This window comes from Cherax quadricarinatus, chromosome 69 (genome assembly GCF_038502225.1).
Source record: "Cherax quadricarinatus isolate ZL_2023a chromosome 69, ASM3850222v1, whole genome shotgun sequence".
Lineage (NCBI taxonomy): Eukaryota > Metazoa > Arthropoda > Malacostraca > Decapoda > Parastacidae > Cherax > Cherax quadricarinatus.
Genome location: NC_091360.1, coordinates 18901303 through 18921628, shown reverse-complemented (window position 1 = coordinate 18921628; position 20326 = coordinate 18901303). Strand labels below are relative to the sequence as shown.

The following is a 20326-nucleotide window of genomic DNA, read 5'->3' as shown; positions in this document are numbered from 1 at the left end:
ATAAATGACGTGTTTTCTAAGACCTTGCTGAACTGCAAAGGCCTAGCTTTTTTTTTTTTTGTTTTTTTTTGTACTCAATAAATCAAGAATGTGAAAACACTTAAAAAATGTATATGAACTTTCAAAAGTTATTTTTACACTCATAATATTTTCAGTATTAATAATCTATATTTTTGAGACTTTCTAAACGTTGTTTCGTCTGGTAAGTCACATATTATCCTTTCCACTCTCCCCCTATGAATGAAGGTCTTACCTGTCCAGAGCCAGAATGTCGAAAATGCTCGATGGAATCTCGACCAGCATTGTAGAGATGAAATCTACAAAGATATTGCCACCCAAACTGCTAGAGTTGGAGGATAGTCCATAGAACACCAGAGCGGCGACAACCCTGTCAAACACACCATTAATGTTACGTTCACGCAGTCTAGACTATGGAAGAGGCGATGTCGTAAATAGGTTTAGTCTCTAGGACAATCACATCTGTATATGATAATTAAGACACCTGTCCTAAAGTAAGGTACCTTTATTCTGAGACTGCACATCTGTGTTACTTATCAACTTCTAGGTATAGTATTCCATTATAATATTCACGCTGTTATATGTATATATATATATATATATATATATATATATATATATATATATATATATATATATATATATATATATATATATATATATATATATATATATATATATATATATATATATGTCGTGCCGAATAGGCAGAACTTGCGATCTTGGCTTAAATAGCAACGCTCATCTTGCCATGTAGGACAAGCGAAAATTTGTGTATGCAATAATTTCGCCAAAATCATTCTTAACCTAACGAAAAAAATATATTTCACTGTGCTTGTTTAGTATTATATTATTGTTAACAAATTTAAAATATATTTAGTTGGGTTAGGCTAAAATAAATTGTTCTTGTTCTAATAAGGTTAGGTAAGTTTTCTAAGTTCCTTTAGGTGCAAAATTAAAAATTTTTTACTTTAACATTAATGAAAAAAATATATCTTTAAACGTATAAGAGAAAATTTTAGAAAGGACTTAATTTTAAATGAGTTCTTGCTAATTGACCAGTTTTACATATTCGGCACGACATATATATATATATATATATATATATATATATATATATATATATATATATATATATATATATATATATATATATATATATATATATATATATATATATATTATATATATATATATATATAATATATATATATATATATAATATATATATATATATATATATATATATATATTATATATATATATATATATATATATATATATATATATATATATATATATATATATATATATATATATATATATATATATATATATATATATATATATATATATATATATATATATATATATGCAAAACAACCACTGTGAAAGAGTAGTGAAATTCCAAGCGCTTTCGTGACTACTCACATTGTCAAGGAACTATGAAAGTAATACGTCAAAGGAAGGCAATTAAAGGGCTTAGACCGCACCTCACAGTCAACTCCCACAACAAAGAAACACCTGACGCGAGACAATACTGGACTCATAAGAAAAGAGGAACACTGCAGTAGGTCCGCTGGTCCAACTAGACAGGTCCTCACGACAACCCACCAACAAATCATTCTACCCAAGAAATAAGGTTTATTATTTGTCCAATTTATTATTAAACTCTAACCAAATTTTATTGATTATAAATGAATCAAATTTATACAAACCTAAGGAATTATTCATTTTATTTTCAAAACTGCTTTTTATGAAACAAGATTCAATTATATTTCTGTCAACCATGGACTTGCTTGATACAACTTTCTCAACTTTTTGAAAATCGCTTGGATGGTTAAAATCTCTCACATGAATAAACAGAGCATTGGAATCTTGTCCAATGTAATAATGAATAATGAATTCATATTTAAAATTTACAGAAAACCTACAAATAACTGTTCCTATGTACACTATTATTCTTCCCATCAAGATAAAGTTAAACTGTCTGTTTTCTCATCAATGTTTTTGAGAGCTTTACGTATTTGTAGTCCAGAGTTCATAGATGAAGAAATATCCAAAATTTATGAAATAGCCATTGATCTGAAATACCCGAGAAATATAATTGATAAATCATTTAAAATTGCTAGAAATACTTTTCACAATCCAAAAAGGGGCAACCAGCCTTATTCAACTAAAAATATATTGGTTCTCCCTTACCATGAAAACTTGGTTGATATGCCTTCTCTTCTTAAGACTTTTAATATTAAAGTTGTATTCAAAAATCTTGATACAGTAAAAAAAACTTTTTATAAAGAATTCCCCCAAAATGCTGATGGATGTGTCTATAAGATTCCTTGTAAAATTTGCGATAAAGTTTATTACTGTCAAACTGGTAAAAGTCTCGAACTTAGATTAAAACAACATAAATATAGCATTATAACTGGACAAGTTTCCAAAGCTCTATTTATTCATGTGAGAGACTTTAACCATCCAATTGATTTTCAAAAAGTTGAGAAAGTTGTTTCAAGCAAGTCCATGGTTGACAGAAATATAATTGAATCTTGTTTAATAAAAAGCAGTTTTGAAAATAATACGAATATTTCCTTAGGTTTGTATAAATTAGATTCATTTATAATTAATAAAATTTGGTTAGAGTTTAATAATACATTGGACAAATAATAAACCTTATTTCTTGGGTAGAATGATTTGTTGGTGGGTTGTCGTGAGGACCTGTCTAGATGGACCAGCGGACCTACTGCAGTGTTCCTCTTTTCTTATGAGTCCGGTATTGTCTCGTGTCAGGTGTTTCTTTGTTGTGCAAGAAAGGTATAAAATACCGACAATATGAAAGTTAAGACACATGTGCAACATCTGGATATCTTTATTGTAGTAGACGTTTCGCCATCCAGTGGCTTTATCAATACAGATTCTAGGACATAATAGGAAGACAGTAGAACTATATACAAAAGATGAGGTAATCAGTCCCTCGGCCTTGGAGTTAGTGTTCACAGCATCGTGGTGGAGGAGAGTCTGGAGCAAAGGCAAGAAGACTGGCGCTTTTTATAGGCGTCAGTGAATGGGACGGGCAGCAGACGAGGGCAGTCACTGGTAGGCGGGATTCCCCAGTGGAAGTAGGTCCTTCCCAAAGAGATGGGTTAGTTGCAGCAGCCGTGAAGAAGGTCTTGTAGATGTCCTCTGAACCAAGATTCCATGATGTTGCAGTGTCTGACAAGTTGTGCAAGAAAGGTATAAAATACCGACAATATGAAAGTTAAGACACATGTGCAACATCTGGATATCTTTATTGTAGTAGACGTTTCGCCATCCAGTGGCTTTATCAATACAGATTCTAGGACATAATAGGAAGACAGTAGAACTATATACAAAAGATGAGGTAATCAGTCCCTCGGCCTTGGAGTTAGTGTTCACAGCATCGTGGTGGAGGAGAGTCTGGAGCAAAGGCAAGAAGACTGGCGCTTTTTATAGGCGTCAGTGAATGGGACGGGCAGCAGACGAGGGCAGTCACTGGTAGGCGGGATTCCCCAGTGGAAGTAGGTCCTTCCCAAAGAGATGGGTTAGTTGCAGCAGCCGTGAAGAAGGTCTTGTAGATGTCCTCTGAACCAAGATTCCATGATGTTGCAGTGTCTGACAAGTTGTGCAAGAAAGGTATAAAATACCGACAATATGAAAGTTAAGACACATGTGCAACATCTGGATATCTTTATTGTAGTAGACGTTTCGCCATCCAGTGGCTTTATCAATACAGATTCTAGGACATAATAGGAAGACAGTAGAACTATATACAAAAGATGAGGTAATCAGTCCCTCGGCCTTGGAGTTAGTGTTCACAGCATCGTGGTGGAGGAGAGTCTGGAGCAAAGGCAAGAAGACTGGCGCTTTTTATAGGCGTCAGTGAATGGGACGGGCAGCAGACTGGGGAATCCCGCCTACCAGTGACTGCCCTCGTCTGCTGCCCGTCCCATTCACTGACGCCTATAAAAAGCGCCAGTCTTCTTGCCTTTGCTCCAGACTCTCCTCCACCACGATGCTGTGAACACTAACTCCAAGGCCGAGGGACTGATTACCTCATCTTTTGTATATAGTTCTACTGTCTTCCTATTATGTCCTAGAATCTGTATTGATAAAGCCACTGGATGGCGAAACGTCTACTACAATAAAGATATCCAGATGTTGCACATGTGTCTTAACTTTCATATTGTCGGTATTTTATACCTTTCTTGCACAACTTGTCAGACACTGCAACATCATGGAATCTTGGTTCAGAGGACATCTACAAGACCTTCTTCACGGCTGCTGCAACTAACCCATCTCTTTGGGAAGGACCTACTTCCACTGGGGAATCCCGCCTACCAGTGACTGCCCTCGTCTGCTGCCCGTCCCATTCACTGACGCCTATAAAAAGCGCCAGTCTTCTTGCCTTTGCTCCAGACTCTCCTCCACCACGATGCTGTGAACACTAACTCCAAGGCCGAGGGACTGATTACCTCATCTTTTGTATATAGTTCTACTGTCTTCCTATTATGTCCTAGAATCTGTATTGATAAAGCCACTGGATGGCGAAACGTCTACTACAATAAAGATATCCAGATGTTGCACATGTGTCTTAACTTTCATATTGTCGGTATTTTATACCTTTCTTGCACAACTTGTCAGACACTGCAACATCATGGAATCTTGGTTCAGAGGACATCTACAAGACCTTCTTCACGGCTGCTGCAACTAACCCATCTCTTTGGGAAGGACCTACTTCCACTGGGGAATCCCGCCTACCAGTGACTGCCCTCGTCTGCTGCCCGTCCCATTCACTGACGCCTATAAAAAGCGCCAGTCTTCTTGCCTTTGCTCCAGACTCTCCTCCACCACGATGCTGTGAACACTAACTCCAAGGCCGAGGGACTGATTACCTCATCTTTTGTATATAGTTCTACTGTCTTCCTATTATGTCCTAGAATCTGTATTGATAAAGCCACTGGATGGCGAAACGTCTACTACAATAAAGATATCCAGATGTTGCACATGTGTCTTAACTTTCATATTGTCGGTATTTTATACCTTTCTTGCACAACTTGTCAGACACTGCAACATCATGGAATCTTGGTTCAGAGGACATCTACAAGACCTTCTTCACGGCTGCTGCAACTAACCCATCTCTTTGGGAAGGACCTACTTCCACTGGGGAATCCCGCCTACCAGTGACTGCCCTCGTCTGCTGCCCGTCCCATTCACTGACGCCTATAAAAAGCGCCAGTCTTCTTGCCTTTGCTCCAGACTCTCCTCCACCACGATGCTGTGAACACTAACTCCAAGGCCGAGGGACTGATTACCTCATCTTTTGTATATAGTTCTACTGTCTTCCTATTATGTCCTAGAATCTGTATTGATAAAGCCACTGGATGGCGAAACGTCTACTACAATAAAGATATCCAGATGTTGCACATGTGTCTTAACTTTCATATTGTCGGTATTTTATACCTTTCTTGCACAACTTGTCAGACACTGCAACATCATGGAATCTTGGTTCAGAGGACATCTACAAGACCTTCTTCACGGCTGCTGCAACTAACCCATCTCTTTGGGAAGGACCTACTTCCACTGGGGAATCCCGCCTACCAGTGACTGCCCTCGTCTGCTGCCCGTCCCATTCACTGACGCCTATAAAAAGCGCCAGTCTTCTTGCCTTTGCTCCAGACTCTCCTCCACCACGATGCTGTGAACACTAACTCCAAGGCCGAGGGACTGATTACCTCATCTTTTGTATATAGTTCTACTGTCTTCCTATTATGTCCTAGAATCTGTATTGATAAAGCCACTGGATGGCGAAACGTCTACTACAATAAAGATATCCAGATGTTGCACATGTGTCTTAACTTTCATGTTTCTTTGTTGTTGGAGTTGACTGTGAGGTGTGGTCTAAGCCCTTTAATTGCCTTCCTTTGATGTATTACTTTCATAGTTCCTTGACAATGTGAGTAGTCACGAAAGAGCTTGGAATTTCACTACTCTTTCACAGTGGTTGTTTTGCATATTTTAAAATCACCTGTTTACTGTGATCTTATTGCATATATATATATACATATATGTCGTGCTGAATATGTAAAACTGGTCAATTAGCAAGAACTCATTTAAAATTAAGTCCTTTCTAAAATTTTCACTTATACGTATAGAGATATATTTTTTTCATTAATGTTGATGTAAAAATTTATATTTTTGCACCAAAAGGAACTTATAAAACTTACCTAACCTTATTATAACAAGTGCAATTTATTTTAGCCTAACCCAACTAAATATATTTTAGATTTGTTTACAGTAATTTAATACTAAACAAAGACAGTGAAATATATTTTTTTCGTTAGGCTCAGAATGATTTTGGCGAAATTATTGCATACACAAATTTTCACTTGTCCTATATGGCAAGATGAACGTTGCTATTTAAGCCAAGATCGCAAGTTCTGCCTATTCGGCACGACATATATATATATATATATATATATATATATATATATATATATATATATATATATATATATATATATATATATATATATATATATATATGTATGTATATATATATGTAATAAAGTTGGTAGAATTACCGACAATATGTAAAGTAAAAGGACACAAGTGCAACTAATGTGACATTTATTGTGGCAACGTTTCGCTCTCCAGGAGCTTTATCAAGCCATTACAAACAATACATGGACACAGAGGGTATATAAAGGCTCAGAGTGAGGTGAATACTAGTGAGGTACCATTCCGATGTTCACTAGTGGTAGTAGTAGTAGTAGTAGTAGTAGTAGTAGTGGTAGTGACAAAAGCAATTAATCCTTTACCCCCTCCCTCCAACCTTCTCGAGAACGGCCCCTACCCAACCGTCCTTCCCCTACAGATTTATACGCTCTCCATGTCATTCCACTTTGATCCATTCTCTCTAAATGACCAAATCACCTCAACAAACCCTCTTCAGCCCACTGACTAATACTTTTACTAATTCCACAGCTTCTCCTAATTTCCACACTCCGAATTTTCTGCATAATATTTACACCACACATTGCCCTTAGACAGGACATCTCCACTGCCTCCAACCGTCTCCTCGCTGCAGCATTTACATCCCAAGCTTCACACCCATATAAGAGTGTTGGTACTACTATACTTTCATGCATTCCCTTCTTTGCCTCCATAGATAACAGTTTTTGCCTCCACATATACTTCAATGCACCACTCACCATTTTTCCTTCATCAATTCTATGATTAACCTCATCCTTCATAAATCCATCCACTGACAAGTCAACTCTCAAATATCTGAAAACATTCACTTCTTCCATACTCCTCCTCCCCAATTTGATATCCAATTTTTCTTTATCTAAATCATTTGATACCCATATAACTTTACTCTTTTCTATGTTCACTTCCAACTTTCTACCTTTACACACACTCCCAAAGTCGCCCACAAACCTTCGTAATTTTTCTTTAGAATCTCCCATAAGCACAGTATCATCAGCAAAAAGTAACTGTGTCACTTCCCATTATGTATTTCATTCCTCATTATTTAATCCCATATATATATATATATATATATATATATATATATATATATATATATATATATATATATATATATATATATATATATATATATATATATATATATTCTCTATGGGGAAGTGAAACAGAATTCTTCCTCCGTAAGCTATGTGTGTTGTCAGAGGCGACTAAAATGCCGGGGGCAAGGGGCTAGTAACTCCTTTTCTTGGATCAACGTGTAGTGCAAGCTACACGCCAAGGTATTGTCCAGTTTGGGTAGATTGGTATAGCACTGCGTACCTTGTTCCAAGGTTAGAACATAAGAAAGGAGGAACACTGCAGCAGGCCTGTTGACCCATACTAGGAAGGTCCATTACGATTCATCCCACTAACAAAACATTTGCCCAACCCAATTTTCAATGCTCTGATGTGCAAGTCCCACTCAAATCCAACCCGTCTCACTCATGCACTTATTCAACCTAAATTTGAAACTACCCAAAGTCCTAGCCTCAATAACCCAACTGTTCTACTCATCAACTACCCTATTTCCAACCAATACTTTCCTATGTCCTTTCTAAATCTAAACTTATCTAATTTAAATCCATTACTGCGGGTTCTCTCTTGGAGAGATATCCTCAAGACCTTATTAATATCTCCTTTATTAATACCTATCTTCCACTTAAACACTTCGATCAGGTCTCCCTCATTCTTCGTCTAACAAGTGAATGTAACTTAAGAGTCTTCAATCTTTCTAATGCTATGTATTAATTTAGTCATCCTACGCTGAATGTTTTCTAACGAATTTATGTCCATTGTGTAATATGGAGACCAGAATTGAGCAGCATAATCTAGGTGAGGCCTTACTAATGATGTATATAGCTGCAGTATGACCTCTGGACTTTTGTTGATATAAATCCCAGTAATCTATTTGCTTTATTACGTACGCTTAGGCATTGCTGTCTTGGTTTAAGGTTGCTGCTCACCATAACCCCCAAGTCCTTTTCGCAATCTGTTTGGCTAAGTTCTACATCATTTAACTTGTAAGTGCTAGGGTTATGGACACTCCCGAGCTTCAGAACCTTGCATTTATCTACATTGAACTGCATCTGCCACTTTTCTGACCAAGAATAGAGTTTGTTTAAATCCTCCTGAAGTTCCCTAACATCTACGTTTGAATCAATTATCCTACCTATCTTTCTGTCATCGGCGAATTTGCTCATATCACTAGTAATTCTCTCATCAAGATCATTGACATATATTATAAACAACAACGGGCCCAAGACTGATCCCTGTGGAACGCCACTTGTTACAGATCCCCACCCGGATTTAACCTCATTTATGGACACTCTCTGCTTCCTGTCTGTGAGCCATGACTCGATCCATAAGTGCACTTTTTCCCCAATGCCATGAGCTGCCACTTTCTTTAACAGTCTTTGGTGCGGAACTCTATCAAAAGCCTTACTAAAATCTAAGTAAATAATGTCAAATTCTTTATCTTGGTCAACAGCCTCAAAAGCTTTACTGAAGAAAGTTAATAAATTAGTTAGACAAGACCGGCCTCTTTTGAATCCATGCTGAGGATCATTAATCAAGCTATGCTTATCGAGATGGCTTCTTATAATCTCAGCTATAATTGACTAGTAATTTGCCTACAGTTGAGGTCAGGCTTATTGGGCGGTAATTTGACGGTAACGACTTGCCCCTGTTTTAAAAATAGAATTTACATTAGCCATCTTCCACACATCAGACACTACACCTGTTTGAAGAGATAAATTAAAAATATTAGTTAATGGTTCACAGAGTTCCATTTTACATTCCTTAAGAGCCCTTGAAAAAACCTCATCAGGACCCGGCGACTTATTTTGCTTCAGTCTGTCTATCTGCTTCACAACCAATTCACTAGTGACTGTGATGTTACATAATTTATCTTCTTCTAGCCCACTATAAAAATTAATTACTGGAATATTGTTAGTGTCTTCCTGTGTACAAACCGAGAGAAAATAATTATTTAAAATCGAGCACATTTCATTCTCTTTGTCAATAAGATTCCCATAGTTATTTTTAAGGGGACCTATCCTATCTCTAACTTTTGTTCTATAGATCTGGAAAAAACTTTTTGGGTTAGTTTTAAAATCCCTAACAACTTTAATTTCATAGTCCCTTTTACCTTTCTTATCCACTTTTTAATGTCCCTCTTTTGATACGCCTATAAATTCCTTTCTTATGCCCTAGTAGATATTTCAGCCTATTATTCATTCGTTTTGGGTTATTTCTATTTGATCTAATTTCTTTATACGGGATAAACGTTCTTTGAGCAGCATGTGTAGTGTTCAAAAAACTGTCATATTGATACCTCTCTTGGTTACCCAAGTCAACAAATGATAAGTGTTCTCTAAGCCCATCGTAATGTGCTAAGCGAAAATCTGGGACTGTTACTGAGTTATCCCTACTATCGTATTTCCATTCAATGCTAAATGTAATAGATTTGTGGTCGCTAGCACCGAGTTCCTCTGAAATTTCTATATTATTAACAAGGGATTCATTGTTTGCCAGAACTAAGTCAAGCAGGTTATTACCCCTAGTAGGTTCTGTCACAAACTGCTTCAAAAAACAATCCTGAACTACTTCTAAGAAGTCGTATGATTCTAAATTCACAGTCAAGAAATTCCAATCAATATGACTAAAGTTAAAGTTTCCTAGAATTACTACATTATCGTGTCTTGTGGCCTTAACAATATCCTCCCATAGGAGTCTCCCTTGGTCCGTATGTAAGTTTGGGGGACGGTATATCACACCGAAAATCAATTTTTCATGCCCCTCCGAAAATTCTATCCAAACAGACTCTGTATGTTTTACTTCAGACTTAATACCCGTTTTCATGCAACAGTTCAAGCGATCTCGGACATACAATGCCACCCCACCCCCCTTCCCGACACTTCTATCCACTTGGAACAATTTAAAACCCTGAATGTGACATTCCGCAGGCATGTCCCGATTTTTCATATTGAACCCCTTCTCAGTTAAGGCAAATACATCAATGTTACCTGAACTAGCAACTAGTCTCAACTCGTCCATCTTGTTCCTAGCTCTACGAGTATTTGTATAATATATATTTAAGGACCCTCCTTTCTCTTTACCCTTCCTGCTCCTTTCTGTTATTCCGCTAAACCTATTGCTGTCCTTGTCAATTAGTGCCACTAGCTTTCCAATATCCACCTCATTGTGCCTATTACTAGTTCTCCTAGTACTCATATTATTACACTGCGACTTCACTGTTTTCCCGCCAAAACCCATACCACTAACTATTCCTAGTTTAAAGTTCTAACAGCTCCCTCCACTGCGTTGGCAAGTGCTCCCACCCCAGACCTAGATAAGGTCTGGGGTTCGAGTCTCCTTCAGCCAATGATCAGTGTTTGTGTATATTTCGCCTGCTCTTGCGAATTCCTTGCATTGTTAAAATCTCTAGTAAGGCTGATGCATGCAGGGGATGAGATGAAAAGCTGCAAGCCTTCTCCCTGAAAGCTGGCTGCCTTGGATCAACGTGTAGCGCAAGCTGCACACCAAGGTATTGTCCAGTGTGGGTAGATTGGTATAGCACTGCTTGCCTTGTTCCAAGGTTCGTAGATTCGAGTCTCTTTCAGCCAGAGATCAGTGTTTGTGTATATTTCGCCTGCTCTTGCGAATTCCTTGCATATGTATATATATATATATATATATATATATATATATATATATATATATATATATATATATATATATATATATATATATATATATATATGTATGCAAAACAACCACTGTGAAAGAATACAGAAATTTCAAGCGCTTTTGTGACTACTCACATTATCAAGGAACAATGAAAGTAATGCATCAAAGGAATGCATATAAAGGGTCTAGCTCACAACTCACTATCACATCCCACAACAAAGCAACGCCTGACGCGTGACTCATAAGATAGGGAACAATATAGAAGGCCCTCTGGCCCAACTAGACAGGTCCTTCACACAGCCCACCAACAAACTATTCTACCCAAGAATTAAGAATTTTAAAATTTATTATTTGTCCAATGTATTATTAAATTCTTCCCGAATTCTAATAATTATAAATGAATCTAATTTATATAAACCAAAGGAAATATTGATATTATTGTCAAAACTGTTTTTTATGAAACACGATTCATTTATATTCCTGTCGACCATGGACTTGCTTGAAACAACTTTTTCAACTTTTTGAAAATCAATTGGATGGTTAAAATCTCTCACATGAATAAATAGAGCATTGGAATCTTGTCCAGTTCTAATGCTATATTTATGTTGTCTTAATCTTATTTCGAGACTTTTACCAGTTTGACAGTAACAAACTTTATCGCAAATTTTACAAGGAATTTTATAAACACATCCATCAGCATTTTGGGGGGAATTCTTTATCAAAAGTTTTTTTACTGTATCAAGATTTTTAAATACAACTTTGATATTAAAAGTTTTAAGAAGAGAATGTATATCAACCAAGTTTTCATGGTAAGGAAGAAACAACATATTTTTAGTTGAATAAGGCTGGTTGTCCCTTTTTGGATTGTAAAAAGTATTTCTAGCAATTTTAAAAGATTTATCAATTTCGTTTCTTGGGTATTTCAAATCATTACATATTTCATAAATTTTGATATTTCTTCATCTATGAACTCTGGACTACAAATACGTAAAGCTCTCAAAAACATTGATGAGAAAACAAACAGTTTAACTCTATCTTCATGTGAAGAATAATAGTGTACACAGGAGGAATTATTTGTAGGTTTTCCGTAAATTTTAAATTTGAATTCATTATTACCCTTAATAATTAAAACATCTAGAAAAGGCAATGAGTTATTTTCTTCAAACTCAACAGTAAAGTTTAAAGAATGGGTTAAGCTATTTAATTTGCCAAGGAAATGATGTATATCTACATTCTTGGGCATAAAACAAAATATCATCAACATATCTGAACTATTTAGCTCTATTAGGGAGGATTGTGTTAAGCAGCCTTGTTTCAAAAAATTCCATGTATAGGTTTCTAAAAACAGGTGAAAGAGGATTTTCCATTGCCATACCAAACTTCTGAGTGTAAAACTTATCATTAAATACAAATTTTGTATCAACAACGCAAAGTTTAATAAGTTTAATGGAAGTAGGAACTGGCAATGGTAAATCATAATTAAGGAGTTCTTCAGATAAGAAACTTAATAAATCATCAACAGGAACTTTCGTAAACAAGGAAGTAGCATCAGTGTTAAAATCATTTAAGTCAAAGAGCTTAATTTATCAACTAAATCTATGTTGTTTTTAACATTAAAATTAGAAAATTTGCCAACAATAGGGCTCAAAATGTCATCAAGCCATTTGGATAATTTTTTTTTTATATTTTATTTAAAATACAGTATACATTATACATGGAAGCAAACATGTCACTAAACCAATCAACATATAACAACAAAATTAAAGTACAACACACGTATACACAATCCAAAAAGAAAAAGGAACACTTCACACAAGTGTACCAACAACATATCCAGAGAATCTATTTCAGCACACTTATACATCTTATGCCAAGTTTTATATACAAAACAATTCTTGAAGGTAAAAACCTCACCACATACCATTAAAACCAATACATCCACCCCCTACCAAAGGTACATTTATAAAGTCGTACATATGTGCTCTGGAAGTAAAAAGGTACCCCCCCCCCTCATCAAATACCAACAAAACAATAACATACTATAAGAGCGTAGGATACTACTTATTCTAAGTAACAATTATGAAAACTTTGCCTAGCATACAAGGATAATATACTCTATATCTCAACACGGGTGCAATCCACCCAAGACTTCTTCATACACTATATACCCTATACCAGTATTAATACATGACATACACCGCTGCTTGAACTCATATTCATACCTGCTCCAACAAAGTCATCTAAAATTATGTATTTACACAAAATCAATATACATTTTTATATTACCTTACATATACTCTTACATGTGACTTTAAACATTAAAATAGCAAAGGGAAACCAACAGCGTGTACTTAAAATATATAACACTACCCTACACATACAGTGTCACACGACATGTACTATATAATCTTAACCAGGCCGCTGAAACATTATATGTTAGGCCTTATGTGCCAAAATACAATCTCGCATAATATTAAACTTTACCACGTTACTCATTACAGCTATTTACACTTCCGAACCTTCCGATATACAGAAATTGTGTCTTACAGAATGCATCCTACAAGAAGGGAAACCCCGGACTTTGTATCACAGCATATTCTAAACAGTCATATGGCATACCTTAGTAACACCATGTAATATGTGCTTTCTATAACATCTTTGAAGACACTCTCACAATAACGAACAGTTATTCTCGCACACACTACCCTGTCATGCACCTTATATACACACAATGATGTAGTGCTCCAATACACTACGTACATGTACTATCCAAAATCTTCACAACATAAAGGGAACACATGTGTAATACCACCACCCACACCACACTCACTACACAGGAAAAGCATAAATGTATTAATACAAATCCAATCACACTTTAAAAGCCATCCACACATCCCCACTCAAGAAACTAGCCCGTCGTTACCCCTTACTTTACACTTAAATCCCGTGAATCCTTTAACTTAAAACTCGGGTATCCCTCAGTAAACACTGTCTCCCACCACTCCGGTATCCCTCAGTAAACACTGTCTCCCACCACTCCGGTATCCCTCAGTAAACACTGTCTCCCACCACTCCGGTATCCCTCAGTAAACACTGTCTCCCACCACTCCGGTATCCCTCAGTAAACACTGTCTCCCACCACTCCGGTATCCCTCAGTAAACACTGTCTCCCACCACTCCGGTATCCCTCAGTAAACACTGTCTCCCACCACTCCGGTATCCCTCAGTAAACACTGTCTCCCACCACTCCGGTATCCCTCAGTAAACACTGTCTCCCACCACTCCGGTATCCCTCAGTAAACACTGTCTCCCACCACTCGGGTATCCCTCAGTAAACACTGTCTCCCACCACTCCGGTATCCCTCAGTAAACACTGTCTCCCACCACTCCGGTATCCCTCAGTAAACACTGTCTCCCACCACTCCGGTATCCCTCAGTAAACACTGTCTCCCACCACTCCGGTATCCCTCAGTAAACACTGTCTCCCACCACTCCGGTATCCCTCAGTAAACACTGTCTCCCACCACTCCGGTATCCCTCAGTAAACACTGTCTCCCACCACTCCGGTATCCCTCAGTAAACACTGTCTCCCACCACTCCGGTATCCCTCAGTAAACACTGTCTCCCACCACTCCGGTATCCCTCAGTAAACACTGTCTCCCACCACTCCGGTATCCCTCAGTAAACACTGTCTCCCACCACTCCGGTATCCCTCAGTAAACACTGTCTCCCACCACTCCGGTATCCCTCAGTAAACACTGTCTCCCACCACTCCGGTATCCCTCAGTAAACACTGTCTCCCACCACTCCGGTATCCCTCAGTAAACACTGTCTCCCACCACTCGGGTATCCCTCAGTAAACACTGTCTCCCACCACTCCGGTATCCCTCAGTAAACACTGTCTCCCACCACTCCGGTATCCCTCAGTAAACACTGTCTCCCACCACTCCGGTATCCCTCAGTAAACACTGTCTCCCACCACTCCGGTATCCCTCAGTAAACACTGTCTCCCACCACTCCGGTATCCCTCAGTAAACACTGTCTCCCACCACTCCGGTATCCCTCAGTAAACACTGTCTCCCACCACTCCGGTATCCCTCAGTAAACACTGTCTCCCACCACTCCGGTATCCCTCAGTAAACACTGTCTCCCACCACTCCGGTATCCCTCAGTAAACACTGTCTCCCACCACTCCGGTATCCCTCAGTAAACACTGTCTCCCACCACTCCGGTATCCCTCAGTAAACACTGTCTCCCACCACTCCGGTATCCCTCAGTAAACACTGTCTCCCACCACTCCGGTATCCCTCAGTAAACACTGTCTCCCACCACTCCGGTATCCCTCAGTAAACACTGTCTCCCACCACTCCGGTATCCCTCAGTAAACACTGTCTCCCACCACTCCGGTATCCCTCAGTAAACACTGTCTCCCACCTTCCCCCATAAACATCACTATTGCGACACTTAGTTCTATAAATGGTGGCCGCTAACACCTTTATTCTTTCATCCACACCCACCTCCCTCACACCCACCTCCCTCACACCCACCTCCCTCACACCCACCTACCTCACACCCACCTCCCTCACACCCACCTCCCTCACACCCACCTCCCTCACACCCACCTCCCTCACACCCACTTCCCTCACACCCACCTCCCTCACACCCACCTCCCTCACACCCACCTCCCTCACACCCACCTCCCTCACACCCACCTCCCTCACACCCACCTCCCTCACACCCACCTCCCTCACACCCACCTCCCTCACACCCACCTCCCTCACACCCACCTCCCTCACACCCACCTCCCTCACACCCACCTCCCTCACACCCACCTCCCTCACACCCACCTCCCTCACACCCACCTCCCTCACACCCACCTCCCTCACACCCACCTCCCTCACACCCACCTCCCTCACACCCACCTCCCTCACACCCACCTCCCTCACACCCACCTCCCTCACACCCACCTCCCTCACACCCACCTCCCTCACACCCACCTCCCTCACACCCACCTCCCTCACACCCACCTCCCTCACACCCACCTCCCTCACACCCACCTCCCTCACACCCACCTCCCTCACACCCACCTCCCTCACACCCACCTCCCTCACACCCACCTCCCTCACACCCACCTCCCTCACACCCACCTCCCTCACACCCACCTCCCTCACACCCCTCACACCCACCTCCCTCACACCCACCTCCCTCACACCCACCTCCCTCACACCCACCTCCCTCACACCCACCTCCCTCACACCCACCTCCCTCACACCCACCTCCCTCACACCCACCTCCCTCACACCCACCTCCCTCACACCCACCTCCCTCACACCCACCTCCCTCACACCCACCTCCCTCACCTCCCTCACACCTCCCTCACACCCACCTCCCTCACACCCACCTCCCTCACACCCACCTCCCTCACACCCACCTCCCTCACACCCACCTCCCTCACACCCACCTCCCTCACACCCACCTCCCTCACACCCACCTCCCTCACACCCACCTCCCTCACACCCACCTCCCTCACACCCACCTCCCTCACACCCACCTCCCTCACACCCACCTCCCTCACACCCACCTCCCTCACACCCACCTCCCTCACACCCACCTCCCTCACACCCACCTCCCTCATAGCCCAAGACGTATAAATAAAATCAGTAACCACATACGCAACCACATTCACCACCATCTGACTCATCCCACCTATATCTAAACTTAACACCCTTAATACCTGTAACCCTTCCACACCCACTAACCGTTAGGTTAGTGGGTGGGGAAGGGTTACAGGTATTACCGCATGAAAAATAGTCTCGGAACATCCACACGCCTTGCACTCCCCACCCTCCTTTAATCTCCTATTAAATAACACAACACCAGACGGCAAGATTCCATGTAGAAACTTAAACATTACCTCCCTTACACCTGGTTTAACACGCAATTGCCGTAAACATTTCCAGATATTCCCCCACGCATACATGGGGTATGCCCCCTCTAATGCCGCCACCACAGACCCACCCCCCACCCTCTCAAGAATCCTCAATTTAAGGCGCTTCGGATCCCTCACCATCATTAAAACCCGCAACATGGCCTCGCCAATCATTAAATCCTTACCCCTCCACCATCGTTGCATATCCATACGCAGTCTTTCTAGCCCCCCTCTCCTCTTCCCCATCTCCCTCAAATAGCCGCGTTTTAGATACACACTCATCATACGCTTTTCTAAAGGTATAAGCCCCAGCCCCCCCTGGGTAACGGGAAGCATCACCACCCCTCTACTTAGCCAGTCACAACCCGATCCCCATATAAATCGGAAAATCCCATGTTGCAGCCGTTGCACCTCTCGCCGCCTCAGTGGGTATATTGCCACCACGTGCCATATCTTGCTATACAACAGGACGTTCGTCACAATGGCCCTCTGATGCAACGTTAGCTGCGCCGTCCTCACACCACCCAATCTTTTGAATACCCCATCCACGGTGCGCATCGTATTTACCTCTTGCGCGACCCTATCATTCTTAACGTACACTATCCCACAAATCAAGAGCTGATCCACCACACTCCACCCGCGCCCTACAGTCCCACCTCTATGTACGTTATTGTCTAGGTCCATATACTTAGACTTTGCCACATTAATTTCCATCCCAGTAGCCTCGCCAAACACATCTACCACCTTTCCTACCTTGTGTAAATCCTTCTCATCCCTCACCAATACTGTTGTATCATCCACATAACCCACAATACCCGGCCGACCCTCTCGTTCATTACTAACCCCTCCACTTGCGATATTCCACCTAACTACCCTATGAAAGGGATCCTGGAGGCACGCAAACAATATTTGCGACAGAGGGCATCCCTGTCGCAAACCCCTTCCCATCTGAATGTTAACACCTAGCCTTCTATTAACCTGTACTCTCATAGACGCTCCCTGATGCAATGTTTTCGCCCAAGATATAATTTCCCTCCCGAATCCCTGCCAACGCATGAACCTCCATAACTCATCCCTCTCTACACTATCGTAAGCCGCTCTCCAATCCAATGCCAAAACACCCCCACCCCCAACTCCCCCCTCTGCTCTATAAAACTTCTAATAACTCCATGCCCATCATACATTGTCCTACCCGGTACCCCATATTGTCCTCTGTCAATTACTTTACCTATCACCTTTTTTATTCTATTCCCTAAAATCCGTGAAAATAACTTACAATCGCCACACATAAGCGATATTGCTCTGTAATCCTCTACCGTAGTCTGTCCACCTTTCGGAACTAATACCACAACAGCAGTCCTTTGCTACTCACCCATTTCCCCATCATCTTTCATTACATTGAATAACCTAACTAAAAATCCTCTCAATACTTCCCAATTCCTAACGTAAAAATCATTGCAACCCATGGCGCCTTACCTAAACTTGCACCAGACAAAGCATGCGAAATCTCACTTTCCGTGATCGGACCTTCTAATGTTACCCTATCTGTACCATCAATCTCACATTGCACAAAACCTCCCATTTCCTTTAAAGCCTCATCTCGAATACCTCCGTTTTGTGCATATGACCTAAACCATGCATCTAGATATCCACTCATACCCTCTGTCGTCACTAATACCTGCCCCTCCCTATACCCTTCCATCCCCACATGAACAGTTAATCCCATCATCTCTGTCGCCACTCTTCTCTTACGCTGTTGCCTCAACACGCATGCCGAAGGCCTGTCACCCCATAACACCTCTTCCAGCCCACCCAAAACTCGCGCGCCATCAAATCTTTCATTTTGCAAATCCCTAATACGCTCCTTTAATCCCTCAATATCGTCCACCGGATAACTAGCACTCCCACGCTCGTAGCAAGCTCTCAACTGCCCCTCAAGATAAGATTGGTACCCATACTTCAACCTGGTATATTCCCTCCCACTACGAATATAAAATTCCTTAATACGAGATTTCGCCACAGAGTCCCACCAACTAACCAGATCACTATTCTCAGGCGCCTCCGCCACCAACTCCTCCCACAATTGAACAAATGACTGTCGAGACTCTTCTTCCTGCAACAACTTTATATTCAACTTCCAAAACCCCTTACACCTTCTTGGCAACCCCTCCCAACCTATATCCACCAAAACACCCCTGTGATCAGAAAATACTACATCCATTACCCTCATACTATGTATTACGACTGTTCTGGGCACGTACAATCGATCGAGCCTAGCCGCATACCCACGCTTAATAAATGTGTGCTCCACCACCTCACCTCCCCCAACATCAATCAATCCTACCCCGGATAACAAGTCTCCCAATATTCTCAAACAATGCCCTGCCCCCTCGGTTCAACATCCTTACTCCTTATCACACAGTTCCAATCACCTCCTATCACAGCAACTCCCGGCAATCCACGCAAATAATATACCAGAACGTCCCTCACGAATTTATTCTTTACCCTTACATCTCCCTCTGCCGGACCATACACACACCAACGTCATCTGTACCTGACCCCATAACCCATCCACACGAATCACCCTCCCCTCCCCCACCTCACTATGCCTGACAACCAACGGGCTAGTTTCTTTCACCAAAATGGCTACACCTCCTTTCAATCTGACTGTATGCTCAACATACACATTATATCCATCCACCTTCCACTCATAACCCGGTCTATAATTGTGCTCCTGCAAGAACACAACGTCAACATTATGACGCACCAAATATTCCCTAAACCACTCACACATTCTCTGAGACCTCAAGCCATTTATGTTCAATGTCAGGCACTTAAAACCGACAAAGGGGGTTTCCCTCTTGACACTTCCGACTTATCACCTGAACGTTTCATTGCACCCTTTTCCCTACCCCCCCTTTCTGGGCACACTTACTCAACCCCTGCTCCTGAGTGCCACTTTAACCTCTTCGCATGGCATCCGCCCATGTTTTCTTCCCAGGCCGTTGTGCGGGCGTAAGCACGTCGTCGGAATCAGGAAGCACTGCTGCGCGCTTACGCGTCGTACCCTCGACCTGCATCAAGTCATCCAGTGCAGTGTCATGATGAACCTCCACCTCCACAGTTCTCACCAACTGGGCATCC

General features: G+C 41.0%; 1 protein-coding gene across 1 annotated transcript in view; it reads right to left on the bottom strand.

The window, feature by feature from the left end:
• LOC128701918 (organic cation transporter protein) overlaps nucleotides 1-20326 on the bottom strand; it is a 210168-nt gene that overhangs the window by 55335 nt on the left and 134507 nt on the right. Inside the window, exon 9 of the mRNA XM_070099880.1 lies at nucleotides 254-388. Coding sequence (XP_069955981.1) covers nucleotides 254-388 — 135 coding nt within the window. The remainder of the gene's footprint in view (nucleotides 1-253; nucleotides 389-20326) is intronic.